At 35.9% G+C, this 20,909-nt stretch overlaps 1 protein-coding gene across 9 annotated transcripts in view; it reads right to left on the bottom strand.

The window, feature by feature from the left end:
* The window catches only part of NCKAP5 (NCK associated protein 5), a 1,174,517-nt gene that overhangs the window by 253,316 nt on the left and 900,292 nt on the right, over positions 1-20,909 (bottom strand). Inside the window, exon 2 of one of the 9 annotated variants that reach the window (XM_056797184.1) lies at positions 7,357-7,508. The exons of 7 other annotated variants lie outside the window; for them this stretch is intronic. In XM_056797184.1, the coding sequence (XP_056653162.1) occupies positions 7,357-7,395 (39 nt within the window). In that variant the 5' untranslated portion in view covers positions 7,396-7,508. Of the gene's footprint in view, positions 1-7,356; positions 8,589-20,909 lie in introns of those variants that run through there. One more of the 9 variants, XM_056797185.1, reaches the window with a different exon arrangement.

Here is a 20,909-nt window from a genome sequence, read left to right on the forward strand (position 1 = left end):
GAGAGAATTTGCAAGGCATGCATGCAAGACAGAATGTAAAGGACATCATCTGTCAGTCAAAAGGAAGATTCCATTTGGAATGTGACTGAGAGACAGTTGGAGCCAAGCCAACCACTGAATTGGGCTGAGGGCCTTTTGGCTTCTGACAGAGGTGGAGAAGAAGCTATTTGTATCTCTTCCACTGGTCTGGCTGATTGGCATAAGAAGAAAGAAGACAGACAGTTGTCCTCATATCTCTCTGATTGACTCTTTTTCACAAGAGTGACAGGATTGCCATTTCTCCCAATATCCTCCTAACCAAGGCTCCCTATAGAGAATAGGGATATCCTACTCCTCTTACCTTATCCTCCATCCTTGTCCTGTCTTCCCCAAATAAACCCTTACTTGAGAAAAAAAGAGAAAAGAGTATTTCCTCTGAAATCTCATAGCTCACAGAAGAAAGGGGGAGGGGAAGCTGAAAGGCTTCTGAAGTGGGAGGAAAAGGGAGGAGGGTAGGAAAACCTTGATCTATTAGTTATTTAATATACATCAATATATACCCCCTAAGTATCTATTACAACATCTCCTCAATTTCCAATTCTTTGTCACCACAAAAAGAGCAGATCTAAATATTTTTGTAGATTCTTTCCCCACTTTTTTTTCCTCTCTTTGGGATACAGTCCTAGTAGTGGTATTACAAGACCAAATAGTATATTATGCTATTGGCCAATCTGATAGGTGTAAGGTAGTACCTCAATGTTGTTTCAATTTGCATTTCTCTAATCAAAATTTATAATATTTTTATTATCAGTGGCCTTGATTTCTTCATCTGAAAAATGCTTGTTCCTATCCTTTGACCATATATCAGTTGGGCAATGACTTGAATTCTTGTAGATTTTAGTTAGTTCTCGGTATTTTTGAGAAATTAGACCTTTATCAGAGAAATTTACTGTGACATTTTTTTTTTGCAGTTTGTTATTTCCCTTGTAGTTTTAAATTTAAGTTTAATATGATCAAAGGTTTTCATTTTATATCTCATAATGTTCTCTATCTCTTGTTTATCCATAAATTCTTCCCTTCTCCAAAGATATGCAAAGTAAACTATTCTGAGTCCCCCTAATTAGTCCCAGCTTTCAAGGGGCTCAAAATCTAATGGGCAATACAAATGCAAATGGCTATGTACAAACAAGGTTTATACAAAATAGATTAGGAGTATTGTAATCTCAGAGGGAAGGCACCAAGATTAAGGAGAGCTAGTAAAGGTTTCTTGCAGAAGATGAAACTTTATCTGACACTTAATGGAAGCCCAGGAAGCTAGGAAGCAGAGGCAAAGGGAGTGTTCCAGATATGGGGGATAGTTAATGAAAACTCTCAGGGTCAGAACATGGAGTGTCTCTTGAGAGGAAGAATAAGTGGTTCAGCATCTCCAGATGTAGGTAGAGGCATTAGGAATCTGGCCAGGGTGATGGTCCCATGCTTTTTGTATCTGAATTTTGTATCCCCAGTTGCACAGTGTCTTACAAAGTTGTCTTATATAGTATTTTATATGACTGAATGAATATTAAGGCCTTCAATTTAAAAAAAAATCCATATTCAGAGATACTCTCAAAAAATTTATAAACATAGAAGCAGTTCTATCTCTGATTCTCCTTTCTCTGTAGACTCTATTAGCATATTTATCTTTTACTTCAATCTAGAAGTGGATTCAAAAGATAATGGAATTCAGATTATTTATGAAAATGAATCTGCTTCTACTTTTTAGACCAAAAGGCTCATCTGGTACTTCTTCCTGAGTGGTCTTTTTGAGGTTCTTAGAGTAAACATATAGTTAAAAACTTGCCAGTTTAATACACCTTGAAAAATAAGCTTAAGAGCTTTAATTGCTTTTTTCTTGGTACACATCAATTTCAGCACATAGAAACTCAGTACTGAATAGCAGCAGTCAGCCTAATTCCTTTCAAATGGCATATTTGTGTGAATACTGGCTGTCTGTTATGTTACTTAAAGTCTAGAAGCCTGAATTGTATTTCTGAAAAGAAACTTTTAATAAAATTTAGGGGGCCTAATTCTCATGGGGAAGAAAAGACATAGAAATACCTCCTTTTAATTAATACAAAGCCTTCCCACATGCTTCAAATTGGTGACAATTTTATGTTAATGTAACTCATTATTCAGTCTTTTATTAAATAAGATCTCTTGAAAAAAAATAACCAGACATAGAAATTCAAGTAGGGAAGGTAATAAAATTCCAGGAATTGTAACCATTACTCTCATTGCTTTCATTTTAGAGAGAAGTCTCTAATTCTTCATTCAATTCATTTTCTCTTCTGGATACTCTTAACAAATGTTCTCACAGGATAATACTTCCTTTTAAAACATAACCGCACAGCATCATCCATTACTTTCTAACAGCAGTAAATCTGGTAATTCTCACTATAATTATCTTGTTCATTTTATAAGAAAAAAGTGAAGGCATGATGTTACTCTGTGTTTTGGTAGTGCTTTTCATGCAAAGAATTCAGATTTGTAACTCAGAATCATGGCATCATAGATTTAGAACTGGAAGAACCTTGAAGGTGGTTGAGTCTAACACTTCATTTTACAGATGAGGAAATTCCCTTTTAAAGAGAATTCGCCCAAGAAAACAATGCTACTAAGTATCAGTATAGGATTTTAATCCAGGTCTTCCCCACTCCATTGCCATTACTCTAGCCTACAATACACTGCTTTTAAGTCTTCCTGCTTCAGGTTCAAGTAGTGGTTCAGGTTTAAGCAGGAACAACAATGGTAGAGAAGAGATTTGGAAAGAACTCTGTACTAGGAGTCAAGAGACCTGAATTCAAGTCCTGATTCGGCTGGTAAATACCTTTCTAACTTGACAAATCACTGATCCTCTCAATTCATTCATCTGTAAAATGAAAGAGTTGGATTAGCCTGTTTCTAAAATTTCATCTACTACGAGAGTTTCTATGATTCTATGACGTTGATGAGGTCTAGAGAAATTAGTTTGCTTGATGCCATAGAGGCAATAGGAAACCACAGCTATAGAAAAATACATGGCTCTTAAATAATATTAAAGAGGGTCATGTAGGTGGCTCAGTGGATAGGGAGCCATAGGGAACCAGGAGATCCTGGGTTCAAATCTGGTCTCAGACACTCCCTAGCTGTGGGACCCTGGGCAAGTCACTTTACCCAAATTGCCTAGCCTTTACCCCTCATCTGTCTTAGGACTGGTACTTAGACTTTATTCTAAAACAGAAGGCAAAGCTTTAAAAAATAACCATTTAGGAATTTAGTCCTTTGCTAAAGATACTATGAAATAATTTAAATTAATCAACTAATATTCAATTATTTTATGAAGTTCAACCACGACTGCACTTGATATTGCAGAATAGATAAAGGAGGGATAGATGGAGAGGAAATAAATACATGTTGACCACAGCATGGACATTAATACATTATAGTATTTATCCATCAAAATACAGGTAAGGTAATACATGTTCCTGAAACCAATAGAATAGATGTAAAGTTTCAGGAATTATATAACCCTATAGGTATGTTCGTAGTCTAAATTCCTGGAATCCTTTACTAATTGTTCCTGTGCCTAAATAGACTACAAGCTCTTTGAGAGCTGGAACTGGTTTGTTCCTTTCCATTGAACAGGTAATCTTGTAGAGTCTCATCCCACTATTTAAAAAGGTTTTCATTTATTCACTGAATGAGGATTGATTTGCCATACCTTCTCCCTATCATACCAGTGTAAGAGTTAAAATTTATGGTTGGACTGGATATAGTTTTAGTTGGTCACCAGGAATTTAAATTCTAAATCCCAATGAAAATACTCAAGTCAGAATGGAATTTATGGTGGTTTATTTATAATAGAGGGAAGAAATTAAGGGAATGAGAGAGAGGGAAAGAGAGAGAGATGGTTGTTCTGGCCTGATCTGAACCAGGCAGGAGTTCAGAGGCCTCCTCCAAGATGATGGGGCTCTCCAGAGGCTGGAGACTCCAGAAAAGTCAAGGAAAGGGAAGTCAGCCTTTTCACTCACCACTTGACAGTTTAAGGGAAGCTATCTGAGGTCTCAAGCTTGAGCTCCTCCACAGTCAAGTTCCTTGGTCAAGTCCCTCTCATAGGAAGTTACTCTAAATATAAAGGCAGTTCTTTTCATTACTTCCTGTGTCTTTCATGTACCAATGTTGGCTTAAATTTGGCTTTGGACTGCCCAGGGGATCAGTCAGTTGTTTCTGATTTGTCACTTGCTAGCATAGAAGGGTCATAGACCTTCTTCCCCCACACTTAATCCTTAAGTAGGGGTGTCTACATTCCTGATGGCTAAAATTCTAAAGACTAAGTAGGGTGGAGTAAAATATAAAATTCACAATAGGGCCTAGAATGGTACAGATAAAAGAGATTTGAGACATTGCCCATAATTCTCACTTTACTGATGAAAAAAATCAAAACAAAACCCTGAGTTCTAGAAAGAAGAGAACTGTATTCATTTTTAATTTTAATTAATAATCAAGATACTGGGTCTGAATCCTGGTTAAGCTACTTATGTGACCTGGAGAAATTCATTTCAGCTCTCTCTTGTCCTCAGTTTCTTCATCTGTGAAATGATCTCTGAGGTTTATTTTCATTCTAAATCTTTCACCTCGATTACAAAGGCTATAAATGGCACATCTGTGACTCCAATCAGGTCTTTTCAGTCCTCTGTTTGATTCATTATACCTGTGATACTTCCTGTGTGAATGTAGGCAAGCCATTTGACTTTCTGACTCTCAGTTTAGATACTGATAGTGAAGTACTGTCAGTACTCTCAGGGTTGTTGCAAGGTTCAGATGAGGTAATGTAGGCAATACTTTTTGCAAAGCTCAAAAAAAGTATATAGCACTGCTAGTGCTGCTGCTGCTACTACTACAATATGCTGTTTCTTTTGATGTTTCAATGAATATTCGGATTTGGCTGGTATTAAGAAGACTGAGACTATGAATAAAGTATAAAATGACTTTGGCATCCAGAGATGCAGAATCTGCCTTCAAACTTCTTTAGCTTGTGAGTGATAGCTAGGCTGCTGGAGGTGTCACAGAGATTGAACAGTTCTGAGGATGGCTAATGGCTTTTATCATTTCATTGACTGATTATAACATAATAGACCTATTATTTGTAAGATATGGCTGAGAAATTTCTAATATATTCAGAATCTCAGAGCTGGATGCAACTTCACCTCCAAGGACATGGAGTCTACTTTGTGCTTGAGTGATCATCTTACCTTTCCTGGACGTAAGAGAAATCTGCTATCACTCAAGGCATTCTACTCTACTTCTGAGTAGTTCTAAATTGAAGGAAACCTACACTGATCCTAAAGCTACCTTTCACCAACTTCTACCTGTAGTTCTCTCATTTTATCTCAAGCAGAACAAGTATAATCTTCTTCCACAGGCTATCCTGTTAAATACTTAGAAAGCTGCCATTTCCCTTCTCCCTCTACCTGATTCTTATTTTTCCCTAGGCCAATATCTCCAGGTCTTTCAGTCAATTCTTATACAACATATCTTGGAAATCTTTCACCATATTAGTTTTCCTCTTCAAGATTACTGATATTCATTCTGAAATATAGCACCCTCAACTGAATAAAATAATCCAGAGTAGAAGGGAGTAAGACTACTGACTCCAGGTGACTCCTCTTTGGATATACATTAAGATTGCCTTACAATTTCACTATTGAGCTTGTAGTCAGTCCACTAATCATCCCAGCCCATCCAGATCCTCTTCAAGGTATCAAAATAACTAAAGAACTAAGATTCACCAAAGTTGAACTTTTGCACCTAAGCATAGAATTTGACATCTCACTCCATCACATTTCATCTGCTTAAATTTGGCTCATTGTTCTAGCCTGTTACGCTATTTTTGGTATGCTGACACTGTGGTCTAACGTGGTTGCTATTCTGCAGTGATCCACTCACTCTACCTGTGTTTTTATTAACTGATTTAGAGAAAACAAATTACATACTCTTTTCATCCTTGGGGGAAGGATTCGTGTTTATGCATCCCTGAATGCTCCACATATTTACCACATTGCCTTGAATACTAGAGAAATTTTTTAAAAAGTATTGATTTTTGGAGGTAAAGGACAGTAGCTTAACCTGTGTGTTCATAAGTAGAGGGAATTCCTATCAAGGAAGATCTAGTCACCAAAATAGATAGTAAACATTCACTATATGTAATTGGCTTTAAGCCCTAATGAGTTGTCTATGGCTGCTGAGACATCATGATATATTCTAGTCACAGGGCTGGTAAGTGTCAAAGGAGAACATGGCAAGCATTTAATAATTGCTATATATAAATGTATTTATTGTACAGTGGAGGGAGAGGGGAGAATAGAAGAGCGTTAAGCAAGAAAGAAAATGTTGGTTTGTGAGAGACAAGTCCTACAATTGGCTATTGAGGGGAGATGGGAGCCATCTGTCTACCCTCTGTTTAGTCTATCATACCTTGAGATTAGCTGGTCCCCACTTTGGAATCCAATACTCTAAAGCATGAGACTTTCAGTCATCACTCCTGGCATTTTCTCCCCTGAAGCCTAGTCACGTCATTTGCAAAATCTGGTTTCCCTGGGGATGTCTGCTCTACATCAGAGTCAATTTAAATCATCTCTACCCAAAGCATTAAGATCCAGCTCCCAAGTGATGAAAAGGAAGTCAAGAAACATATTAAAATGAATATTAAGATGCTATCCATGCCTTTTTTTAATTTTATCGTAGAATTGGAGATGGTTATTGCATTATGAAGGATGAAATAAGTTTACCTTTTTAACTAATATGCTTTAATGGGATCCTTACACATTAAAATCTCTGAATTGAGAAAGTTTCTATTTCTTATTAATAAGTGATTATTATAAAGCACGTTCTTTTTAACATATTGCACACCAATGTTGCAAAATACTTAAAAGAAATTTGCACTGTTTATCTCTTGATGTTTGAGCCACAAGGAAAGGGCTGGTTTATTTCTGAAAAATGCTACTCAAAGCAATTTCATTTTATTTTACTTCACAGAAGATATCAGATATTTAAGTAGTTCCATAAAAAGATCTACCCTTAGGTATTTCAGAATGACCTGCTTCCAAGGGATTTCATTGGTTTCCCCTCTGCCAAGGAAGAATTTTTAAGGAAAAACAGGTTTTATGTTCCTCATGCTATATTCAGACCACATTTCATGATATAATACTGTTTTTCATAGCCAGTAGTTAAATATTAATTGTGAAATACATTCACTGGATCATTTGCTTACCAATTAGAATGTAACCCTTATAATACTATGATAATGGGATGATAAACATATAAACATCAATAAGGATAATGAGAAAATAATAGCATTACCTTTTTGTTTTTGTCTTGTTTTCTCTCAAAGCTTTGCATTTCTTTGGATTTTTTAACGTAGAAAAAGAGCAAAAACCTCAGCGTTATTCAAAGGTTCTCATAATCTGTATAACAAACTGCCTTCAGAAAGAAACAAATTCCACTCTCAAAGTCTAGAAAAAAGCATTCAAAAAAAATCTCGTCCATAATGCAACAAAACTAATTATGATGAACTACCCATAGATATACAATGACCAAAAGTGGGCTGCTTAATGTTAGATTTCTGTTCAAAATCAAGATACTTCCAAACACCTGCTGTTGCTGATACAGAATTGAGACTTTCAGTTTATATCTAAAGGTTTGGAATGTGTAGCCTTAACCATATTTTCTTTATTCCTCCTTGCTTTAAAAATTCACTTTTCAAATACTTGAAACTTAATTTGGGTTGTGGTGAATGGGAAATTGGAAAGTTGTATGTAATTTCTCCCCAAAGTAGCAGATATGTATAGTGCTAACAATTCAGATCCCAAAAGTAGAATTTGGGGAGTGATTGGGCTAAGGTGTATACCATTGATTTTTCATACAATATTGATAGAGTGGCAGGGGGCTTTGATGTTAATGAACATGAAGGAAGATCTGAGAGGAATGAGACCTGTGTGATGCCCCTTTTCAATGAATTTATCTGCTGCTACTTGCATTGAGACTATAAGAAGTGTCAGAAGAGAAAGGCTTGGAATAGCATAGTGCAGTAGAGAGTTTTTCTGGACATCTTGTTTTTGAAATATTTTTCCTCTTCTTATTTGTGCTCCCTGATACCAACAGAGACAAGGAGAGGAACCAGGAAAAGGTGTAGTGCTGAATGACCCAGATAAGTAGTTGTCTGAATATACATCAAGTCAATTTGGGTTAAACCCTATCAAGTTTAGTAAATTAATGTCTTTAAATGCACAACCCTCAAAAGCAAATCAACAAGAGTCCTAAATAAGTCTGGCATTCCTCAAAAAAATAAAAAAGGAATTGGTCAAAGGCAATTTGAAAAACAATAGAGAATATGGCCTAAAGCAACAGCATATAAGAATTTTTGGAACTGGGTCACCAAATTTAGGATATATTTTAAAAACAAAAAAGTAAGTTGTGTGTAATGCGATTCACTGTTTCATATGCAAGAGTCTGTGTAAATATTCATGTTTGTGCTGCTTACCAAGTTCAAAATAGAAAAAAATTAATATTTTACAAATAATTTTTTAAAATGTAGAAATATATTTTAATAATAATTGGCTCAGGTGTGGCAATTCTCTAAACTATTCCATTATCACATGTAAGAGTGACAGCCATAGCTCAGAGAACTGAAAAGAATCAAGGTAGTTTCTTTAAAATACAGAACAATATCTCTAAGCTTTTGAGAAATATGCTATATTTTGTCTTTTTCCAGCTCAGCCAAAGGAGAACAATCTAACCTCCAAGGCAGTTTAGGGGGAACACATTCTCTTCACCTTCTTTCTCAACTTCCTTACACCCTATCCAATCCGTTAACAAGTCTCTTTTCTGTCCTTGTAATCTATCTTTTTTTTTTTAATGCCCCTTTTCGGACAGTGCCGTCACCCTGGTACAAGCCCTCATCACGTCATGCTTGCATTACCGTACCATTCATCCATCTTCCAATTAGCTGTCAAAATGATCTTCCTTAAGTGAAAGTCTGACTACATCCTCCTACCTCCCCCATTCAATAAATTCCAGTGTCTCCCTATGATCTTCTGGATCAAATATAAAATGTAGATTGGCATTCAAAGTCCTTATCACCTGGCCCCTTCTTACCTGTCTAGTCACACCTTGTTTACCCCTACACACCCTGAGATCCAGTAACACTGGCCTCCTTGCTGTTCCTCAGACAAGATACTCTCTCTCCAGACTCTGAACATTTTTATCATATTATATTATAGCTGGAACTTTCACTCCCTCCTTGGCTCTGCATCCCAGCTTTTTGGTTTTCATTAGTTCTAAGCTAAAGTATCATCTTCTGCATGAAGCTTTTTCTAATCCTCTTTAGTCTCAGAACCTTCCCTCTGGTGGTTATCTCAAATTTAAGAAATGTGTGTATGAATACACACGTGGATGAGTATATATGTACACCTACAGATATATGTAGATACAAAATCTTATTTGTACATAGTTGTTCACATGCTGTTTCCTTAGCCTGTGAGCCCCTTGAGAGCAAGGGCTATTTTTTTCAGACTTTTTTTGTACCTACAATGCTTGGTAGGCACTTAATAAATGCTTGTTGACTTGATCTATCAATTTAGACAGTTGTCTGGGGTTCTGAGATGTTAGGTCTCATACATGGCCAAACCCAGTCTAGATCCAAAGCCAAAACTTGAACCTAGCTCTCTCTAGAATTAACCAACCATGTCAGGTTGCTTCTTTATAAGTTAGTCATAAATTTGGACTTTGGTAAAAATAGTCTATTTGAGATGTAAAATCAGACTGAATTTAATCTTATCCAATCTTCTCATTTTAAAGAGAGGCAAACTGAGTGAGGTTAGAAGACCTGTTGGGCTTCCCAAGAATAGAAAAGGATTTAGTTTCAGAATCCAAATTAGAATTCCTTTCCTAATCCTATTTCTTGTACAATAGCAAGCTGCTACTATTTAGCACAAGAAATGTTTCAAAATATAAAGGGGTTGTTGAGGAATGGAAAGAGGAAGTTTTCAGTCTATAATAATAACAGAATTTAATATATAACTATAATAAATAACAGAATTTAATAATATGGATTTAGGGCTAGATGGGACTATAGAGGTTTTCCAATCAAACCCAGTCATTTTATATTTTATTTTATATTTACATTTGTTTATATTTATTATATATAATATTTATTTATATTTATATCATATTTTATATATAATTTATATTTATATTATATTATTTATATTTCATTTTAAAATAACATAACTTGGGCAGTCAGGTGACACAGTGGAATGAGCTGGAGAAGCAACTTAATCTTTCTCAGACTCATTTGATTCTTCATCTATAAAATGGCAATAATAGTAGTAATAATGTTGTGAGAGAAAATGAAATAAAATAAGTGACGTGCTTGACAAATCTCAAAGAGTTATGTTAGGTACTATTAATGTTATTATTTCTTTTTAAATAGTCTGTATTTTAGACTTTCCACCATTGAAGAATAAATATGTCTTCTTCCCCCATGTGAATGTGAATTATTGAGGATTTTACTCTCTAAACCCATCAAACTGAATAACCAAAGCCTATCACTGAGGAAATATCATTTGTTGCATTATATTCTACTGCTATACATGATCTATATTAGAAATTAATTAATCAATTTAATGGCAAGATATGGAGAATAGAACTGGACCAAATCAATGAGGGAAATAATATGTGATGTTCTATATACCTGAGATCAATTGCATTACAACTTACTGGGCTTGGCTTCAGCTTGCAAAGCAGCCTGCATGTAAGGGGTCACTAGCAGGGCAAATCACTAGCTTAGCAACATAAGAAATTTTCATTGCCTTATTTATACTCCATTTCTCACTGAAGTGAACAGGGTTTTCTAATGGTAGCAATTCCTGTAGGATCACAATCTAGAAATGTTTTCTTTTCTTCTAATTGGGACAATACTGTATAGCTGTCCCCATGGATTCTCTGTAAAGGATGAAAGATGCAAGGAGTAAAAAAGAGGGCAGACAAAGAAAATAGGAGTAGGCCAATCAGCCCGAATAAAAAGATGGTGATTTTTTAAGGGTCAAGTCTATTAAAGATACTTTAAAAACATACAGGTGATTATCCTTCCTTTGGTTTTAATGTTATCATCAGAGAAGACGCCAAGAAAATTGTGACAATAGAAAACCAAAGACAATATGGAAAAATGATTGAAAAATGAGTAATAAAACAAGAAATTTCTCATACCTATGGATTCCAGCTCCTTCATTTGGAAACCACATTGTATAAACATAAAAAAGTATCTTGTAACAAGATCTTGAAAGGGTCTGATTAAATGTTCTAAGTTAGCCCAATTATCCTATGTGGGAACTGATTAAGGAGTCACAGGACATAAATTGAACAGCTGTGCACCATAACTGGTGGAGTGAATGATAGCTTATTGTCCACATAGAGAATTACAGAGGAAGGATCACAGCCCTCGGAAAAGAAGATTCCTCTTGATACCATAATGTTTCTGTGTTTCTCAGCTGCAACAGGCAGAGGTACAATTCTACCCCAACTTCAGAACATTTGATGCATCATAAACACCACGCAAGGCAAGACAATTTTATGGGGCAGAAAAAAAACCACTGCTTTGCCCAAGTTAAATGGTAACACATTTGCTCATAAGTACAGTGGCCATCAGAAAGGAATTCTAGCATGTGCTAAGTGATGTTTTCTGTACACGAGACACCAATCTTAGGACCTCATATAGACTGTTTTTAGATTGAAAACATACATTTTCCAGCCTGCCAGGGGTTAGCAGTTTTAAAAATGAATTAAATTAAGACCCTCAGATAGTCCAAATAACAAACAAATCTCATCAGGTTTTTGGCCCTGGGCTGTCTTATGATGGGCTGCCTCTGCTCTAGATATGCCCCCTCTGCTTTCTGAAACCTCCTATGTCTGAAGCCTTTCACACTAGAAATTCCCATGTCCCATGCAACCTTGCTCACTGGCACTTCCCTGCCTGAGATATACAAAGTAGGAAACAAATCAGATGTGCCTAAATGAATTAAATACTGACCTTCTGTGTAAAACCTCCAATATTGTCTTTTTTTTTTTTGCTGCCACAACAGCTCATTCTGTCTAAGATGAGTGTTGGTTCACTGTCATGGTTTTAGAGGTGCTTGTATCTACTCCATAGACTTTTCTGGAATATGTTAGCTATTGTATTAGTTTGGGAAGGGAGGTGCCGCTCCTAAAGAGACCTTAGTTGTTTACAGCTCTGATCATAAAGAGTCATTGAAGAGTTGAAGATGGTAGTGCCAAGGCTAAGGGTATTCTATATATGACAATCATTGGTCATGCTTCCTCCTTCCTGGTCCATAGACCATCCCTTCTTGAAGTGTATAAACCTCTCTGTATGGATTCCTTATCTCTGCTTCTTCCTTCATGCATAAACTCTGATTATCTCTTTAAATTGTGATGCATCCCTTGTTTCAGTTTAAATTTGCCACATAAAAGTCTATAAGTTTTAGCATCATGGCCTGGTCTAGCTCTTTTGTGAATCTCTCAAGATGAATTATAAATTAAAAAAAAATCAGAGATGAGCAGAGACGAATTGTCACATGCTCCTTTTGGGAATGGTAGAAACACATCTATTAGATAAGTCAGGACTTAAATATAGTATAGTAGATGATTACAACAGTTTAAAAATTACTTTCAAATCATGTGCTGTTGTTTCCCCTAATCACCTCAACCTAAAAATATGTAAAATGAGTACATAAACTAATAATGTGGTCCAGTTAGATGAAATCAAATGAGATAACACACAAATATCATTTTGCACTGAAGCACCAAATAAATGTTGTTTTTATTGTTATCCATTCTTAGAAAAATCTGGTGAGGCAGAGTCAGAGAAAGTTCAAATCTCTGAAAACTCTTCCTTACTGATTAAAAACCAAATTCTCCTAGGGGACTGAAAACCAAACCTAATAACAGGACAGAGCAAAGGAACCCTACTGCTGGACTCAACTTAAAAGGCATGCCACCCAAAAGCCTGAATTCAAGAACACTTGGGTTTAAGGGGAAGGAAGAAAGAAGGTTCCAGGACCCCTCTCCCACCTAAAATACTTAGCTTCCAGCAGTGGCTGGAATCTCTGAGCAGGCAAGGGCACTAGTCTGAAGGGAGTACCTTGCAGTCAAAGCTGTGCCAGGCTCAGGGCTCTGAACACAGGTGGTGGGGAAGCAGGTGGAGAAGAAACACATAGCAGGAAACCTAGTCACAGCCTAGATACTCCATATTCCCACCACCCTTTCTGGAGTTTTTGACCTCAGGGAACATCCAGCTCTGCAAGTTCACCTCCCCTGGGCTTATTCTTATCAGGCCTTCAGAGGGCAGGGAAGCTCAAGCTCCAACACCCCTCCAACACCCACAGACTGCTATGAGAGCATTGCTAAGCTCCAAGGGTGAAGTTTGACAGAAAAGCCCAAACCCACAGATCCAATAAATAATGAGAGGAGCAAGAGTGCAGGCAACTAACTACAGGGGGAAAAGAAGGGGCAAATATGAGCAAACAAAAAAAAAGAAAAAAGAAATTACAATTGGCAGCTTCTATCCAGCCAATGAACAAAGAGCAAATGTAAGAGAGGAGAATAAAGGAACACCAAGCAAAAACACAGAAATTCCAGTGAATTGGACACAGGCTTTCAAAGAACTCAAAATACAATTCAAAACACAATTATGAGAGGCTGAAGACAACTGGGAAAAGAACTTTAAAAGCAAGATAAGTCATTGGGAAAGAGAAAATAGTGTCTTGAAATTCAACATTTATCAGCTTGAAAATGAGGCAAAGGAGATGAAAGATCAGAAGGAGAAGGATGACCAAAAATCCAGGGATGAAATTCATCATTAAAAACTAGAATACAACAATTAGAAGCAAGTGACTTCACAAGGCAGCAGGATACTATAAAACAAAATCAAAAGAATGAAAAATTGAATTAAAGGAAATATGAAGCATCTAATTCACAAAATGGAAGATTTAGAGAATTGGTCCAGGAGAGGCGACTTAAGAATCATTGGTCTACTGGAAGACCATGACAAAAGAAAAAGCCTAGACATCATCCTACAGGAAATCATCCAAGAAAAGTGCCCCAATATTCTAGAACATGAGGGAAAAGTGGAGATTGAAAGAATCCACAGATCACCTTTTGTACTTAATCCCCAACTGACAAAACCCAGGAATGTAATAGCTAAATTCAAGAACTACCAGACCAAGGAAAAAATATTACAAGCTGCTAAGAAGAAGTCATTCAGATACCATGGAACTACAGTGAAAATAACAGAGGATCTGACTGCATCTACATTGAAGGACCAAAAGGCATGGGATGTGATATTCTGGAAAGCAAGGGAACTAGGTCTACAACCAAGAATCAACTACCCAGGAAAACTGACTATATTCTTGCAGGGGAAATTTTGGTCATGTAATAAAAATAGAAGAATTCCAAGTATTCATAAAGAGACCTGAACAGAAATTTGATGCTCAAACACAGAACCCAAGAGAATCACCAAAAGGTAATTAAGAAAGGCAGAAAAAGCAAAAAAAAAAATTTGTTTTAAGGGACCCAATAAGTTAAAGTAATATGTATCTCTAAAAGAAAAGAGGATATTGGTAACTCTTAAAATTGTTATTATCTCCTGGATATTTAGAAGAATTATATTTAGAGGGAACAGTGACAGACTGTATTGGATGAAATTCCAAGACATAAATATATCTATATATGTACATATAGATATATGTATGCATAAATAAATAAATCTATATGCATATATATATACATAAATAGAGTTTTAAAAAGAGGTTAATACTAAGAGAAATGAGAAAAGAAAAAAATGAAGCACATGGCGGGTAGTAGAAGAGAACATCAATAGACTGGAAGGGTAAAGAGGTTGGAAATAGGAAATACTCAATTCTTACATGCATTGAAATTGACTCAAAATGGGAAAATACATTGGAGCAGAGAATTGATTTGTGCCCTATAGGGAAGTAGAAGGGTAACAAACAGACTGGTGGGGAGGGAAGCAATACAAGGGAGGGAGAGTGGGTAGTTTAAAAATACTGTAAAGAAAATAAGAGGGGAATAAGAAGGGAGGGATGTAGAAAGGGAAGTAAAATAAGGGGGGAAGTGGGGGGACTGATTAAAAACAAAACACTGGTGTAGAAGGAAATAGTGAAAGAAGAAAGGGAAGGACTAGGAGTGGAAATCAAAATGCTGGGAAATACACAGCTGGTAATCATAACTCTGAATGTGAATGGAATGAACTCAGCCATAAAATGCAAGTAAATAGCAGAGTGGATTAGAAACCCAAACCCTACCATATGCTATCTACAAGAAACACACATGAGAAAGGTAGACACACATAGGGTAAAAGTAAGAGGATGGAGCCAAATCTATTGGGCATCAACTGATAAGGCAGGAGTCTCAATCATGATATCTGACAAAGCCAAAGTAAAAAGAGATATAGTCAAAAGAGATAGGGAAGGTAATTACATCCAGATAAAAGGCTGTATAGACAATGAGGGAATATCAGTACTCAATACGTATGCACCAAATGGCATATCATCCAGATTTCTTTCTTTCTTTTTTTTTCTTTATTATTACTATTTTTAAAATAAGCCCTTACCTTCCATCTTGGAATCAATACCGTGTATTGGTCCCAAGGCAGAAGAGTGGGTAAGGGCTAGGCAATGGGGGTCAAGTGACTTGCTTAGGGTCACACAGCTGGGAAGTGTCTGAGGTCAGATTTGAACCTAGATTCTCTCGTCTCTAGGCCTGGCTCTCAATCCACTGAGCTACCCAGCTGCCCCCATCATCCAGATTTCTAAAGGAGAAACTAGTGGAGTTCAAGAATGAAACAGATGGAAAAAATATACTAGTGGGAGACCTGAAACTTCCTCTATCAGAACTATATAAATCGCTACAAAAAATAAATAAGAAAGAGGTAAGAGAAGTGAATGGAATCTTAGAAAAATTAGGTAATAGATATGTGGAGAAAAATAAATAGGGACAAAAAGGAATACACCTTTATTTTATTTTATTTTATTTTATTATTATTATTTTTAAAATCCTTTACTTCCGTCTTGGAGTCAATACTGAGTATTGGCTCCAAGGCAGAAGAGTGGTAAGGCCTGGGCAATGGGGGTCAAGTGACTTGCCCAGGGTCACAAGCCGGGAAGTGTCTGAGGCCAGATTTGAACCTAAGACTTCCCATCTCTAGGCCTAGCTCTCAATCCACTGAGCTACCCAGCTGCCGTCTACACCTTTATTTTCACACCACATGTTACATTCACAAAGATTAACCATGTACTAGGGCATAAAAACATTGCAAACAAGTGCAAAGGAGCAGAAATAATAAATGCAACCTTCTTAGACCACAATACAATGAAAATAACAATTAGTAAGGGTACATGGCGTGGCAAATCAAATATTAATTGGAAATTAAACCATACAATTCTCCAAAATTGGTTAGTTAAAGAACAAATCATAGAAACAATTAATAATTTCATTGAAGAAAATGGCAATGATAAGACATCTTTTCAAAATCTATGGGATGCAAACAAAGCAATACTCAAGGGGAAATTTATATCTTTGAGTTCATATATTAACAAATTATGGAGGGCAGAGGTCAATGAATTGGACATACAAATTAAAAACTAGAAAGTGAACAAATTAAAAATCCTCATATGAAAACTAAATTAGAGATCCTAAAAATCAAAGGAGAAATTAATAAAATTGAAAGTCAAAAGATGTTTGATTTAATAAAAAGACTAGAAACTGGTACTTTGAAAAAACAAATAAAAGAGACAAAGTTGTGGTCAATTTAATTAAAAAAGAAAAAGAAGAAAACCAAATTGACAGTATCCAAGTTAAAAAAGGGAGACCTCACTTTTAATGAAGAGGAAATAAGGCAAACATTAAAAATTATTATGCCCAATTATATGACAATAAATATGGCAATCTAGGTGATATGGATGAATATTTACAAAATATTAATTGCCTAGACTAACAGAGGAATAAATAGACTGCATAAACAACCCCATATCAGAAAAAGAAACTGAACAAGCCATCAAAGAACTCCCTAAGAAAAAATTCCCAGGTCCAGATGGATTAAAAAATGAATTTTATCAAACATTCAAAAAACAACTAATCCCAATATTATATAAACTATTTGACAGAATAAGCAAAGAAAGAGTTCTACCAAATTCATTTTACAAAACAAACATGGTACTGATCCCAAAGCCAGGCAGGTCAAAAACAGAGAAAGAAAACTGTAGACCAACCTCCTTAATGAATATAGATACAAAAATCTTAAATAGGATACTAGCAAAAAGACTCTAGCAAGTCATCACAAGGGTTATTCACAATGACCAGGTAGGATTCATATCAGGAATGCAGTGATGGTTCAATATTAGGTAAAACATCCACATAATTGACCATATTAACAAGCAAACTGACAAAAATCACGTGGTTATCTCAATAGATGCAGAAAAATCCCTTGATAAAATACAACACCCATTCCTATTGAAAACACAAGAAAGTATAGGAATAGATGGGCCTTTTCTAAAAATAATAAACAGTATATATCTAAAACCATCAGCAAACATCGTCTGCAATGGGGATAAACTAGAAGCCTTTCCAATAATATCAGGAGTGAAACAAGGATGCCCATTATCACCTCTATTATTTAACAGTGTACTAGAAACCCTAGCAGTAGCAATTAGAGAAGAAAAAGAAATTGAAGGTATTAAAATTGGCAATAAGGAGACCAAGCTATCACTCTTTGTGGATGATATGATGGTTTACTTAAAGAATCCTAGAGAATCAACCAAAAAGCTAGGTGAAACAATCAACAATTTTAGCAAAGTTGCAGGATACAAAATAAACCAGCATAAGTCATCAGCATTTCTATATATCTCCAACCCATTTCAGCAGCAAGATTTAGAAAGAGAAATCCCATTTAAAATCACCATAGACAATATTAAATACTTAGGAATCTATCTGCCGAGACAAACACAGGAACTATATGAAGACTACTACAAAACACTTTCCACGCAATTAAAACTAGGTGAAGGTGAAGGAAAGTGGCCTGGAAGTCCCAGATTTCAAACTATAATATAAAGCAGTGGTCATCAAAACAATATGGTACTGGCTAAGAGACAGAAAGGAGGATCAGTTGAATAGACTAGGGGTAAGTGACCTCAGCAAGACAGTCTGTGATAATCCCAAAGATTCTAGCTTTTGGGACCAAAGTCCACTATTTGATAAAAACTGCTGGGAAAATTGGAAGGCAGTGTGGGAGAGATTAGTTTGGATCAACATCTCATGCCCTACACCAATATAAACTCAAAATGGGTGAATTACTTGAATATAAAGAAGGAAACTATAAGTAAATTGGGTGAACACAGAATAGTATACATGTCAGATCTTTGGGAAAGGAAAGATTTTAAAACCAAGCAAGAGTTAGAAAAAAATCACAAAATGTAAAATAAATAATTTTTATTACATCAAATTAAAAAGTAATTGTACACACAAAACCAATGCAACCAAAATTAGAAGGGAGGCAACCAATTGGGAAACAATCTTCATAACAAAAACCTCTGACAAAGGACTAATTACTCAAATTTATAAAGAGCTAAATCAACTGTACAAAAAAATCAAGCCATTCTCCAATTTATATATGGGCAAGGGACACGAATAGGCAATTTTCAGTTAAAGAAATCAAAACTATTAATAAGCACATGAAAAAGTGTTCTAAATCTCTGATAATCAGAGAGATGCAAATCAAAAACAACTCTGAGGTATCACCTCACACCTAGCAGATTGGCTAACATGACAGCTATGGAAAGTAATGAATGCTGGAGGGGATGTGGCAAAGTAGGGACATTAATTCATTGCTGGTGGAGTTGTGAACTGATCCAACCATTCTGGAGGGCAATCTGGAACTATGCCCAAAGGGTGCTAAAAGACTATATGTCTTTTGACCCAGCCATAGCACTGCTGGGTTTGTACCCCAAAGAGATTATAAGGAAGAAAAAAACATGTAAAAGAATATTCGTAGCTGCACACTTTGTGGTGGCAAAAAACTTGAAATTGAGGGGATGCCCTTCAGTAGGGCAATGTCTGGAAAAATTGTGGTATATGTTGGTGATGGAATACTAGTATGCTCAAAGGAATACTAAACTAGAGAAATTCTATGAGAACTGGAAGGACCTCCAGGAAGTGATGCAGAGTGAAAGAAGCAGAACCAGGAGAATATTGTACACAGAGACTGGCAATGCAGTGATCCTGAAGAACTCAGAGGAATCTATGAGAAAGAACACTATTCCCATTCAGAGGAAAACCTGTGGGAGTAGAAACACCAAAGAAAAACAACTGTTTGATTACATGGGTTGAGGGGGTGGTATTACTGGGGATATAGAACCTAAATGAACATCATAATGCAAACATCAACAACATGGAAATAGGTTCTGATCAAGGTCACATGCAATAATTCCCAGTGGAATTGCACATTGGCTCTGGGAAGGGGTGTTGGGAGGTGAGGAAGGAAAAGAATATGATTCTTGTAACCAAGGAATAATGTTCTAAATTGACTAAATATATTTTTAATCTAATCATATTGATCTTTGTGGCATGGGTCTTTGTATATGTCAAAATGTCCTTAAGTATTGGTACTCTTTGCACAGATAGATGGCCAGTCTTCCTTTTCTAGGAGCTGTTTAATGAGTAGTTGTAATCAATTATAAAAAAGTCAGTTTTTCATGGGGGAACTTTCTGATTTTGAAACTCTCAGAACTAAGGTACACTGGTCCAGGGGGAATTCTTTGTTGTCAAGTACAATCCTTTGTAGATACTTGTGTTAGGCTGATGTAGCCTTGTCAAAGTGAAGCATTAAGGAAGAAAGAATATTATGGGGAATGCTTTTGTATAATAATAAATACATCTCCAGATTTGTACTAGAGTGGGGTAGGGGGCTTGATTTTGTTCAAATTATCAAAGGAATTACTAGAATGTTAAATAGATTGACTTAAATGGTCATAAAATAGTACCAGATCACTTCAAATTACTTATATGAGAATGAGGTAAGCAATATTTTCTAGAATCAAAGAATTAACATAGCAACACAATATTAAATAGTTTCACTGTGCAAAGACAGCATGGCATGGGAACTTTAGTGTCAGGAAAACCCTCACTGAAGTCATACTTCTAATATATTTTATTTGTATGACTCTGGGTAAGTCACCTAATATTAGTAATCAGGACCCTCAAGTCCCTGAGTTGAAATTTTTGGAGTGACTATGAGTTATAACAAAGTAATCATGAGTTATGACAAAGTAATCATGCCTTATCTTATTAAATATATATATATATATATATATATATATATATATATATATATAAAACAAAGAGATCATGCCTTAAAAGCGACCCGAGTCAATCAAAAAACCAAGAAGGATTGGGTTGATGACAGAGACCAGAGAAAAAATAGTAGTTTACAAATAATGTAGATAATATTGAATGTCAAAGCTGGAAGAAAGCTTATTCTATCCCCTCAAAGAGTATAGCCTAACCACCCTAGTTAAGCCAATGGGGAAACTGAGACTTGAGAGTTTGTTCAAGTTCATACAACTAGTTAGTGGTAGAACCAAAAATAGAACCACAGGAAGCATTTTATACTAATCCATCTGCTCTTTTGTAGACCCAGAGCAATGTTATTACCCCTAAGAGCAGAAAGACAATTGAGTGCACATTCCTCATTTTATAGGTAAGGACACTAAGAGCCAAAGAAGGAACATGACCTTCTCAATACCATATAGCCATTCAGAACAAGGCCATGAAGTTAGCTCTCTTGA

Source organism: Monodelphis domestica, chromosome 4 (assembly GCF_027887165.1).
Source record: "Monodelphis domestica isolate mMonDom1 chromosome 4, mMonDom1.pri, whole genome shotgun sequence".
NCBI classification, from domain to species: Eukaryota; Metazoa; Chordata; class Mammalia; order Didelphimorphia; family Didelphidae; genus Monodelphis; species Monodelphis domestica.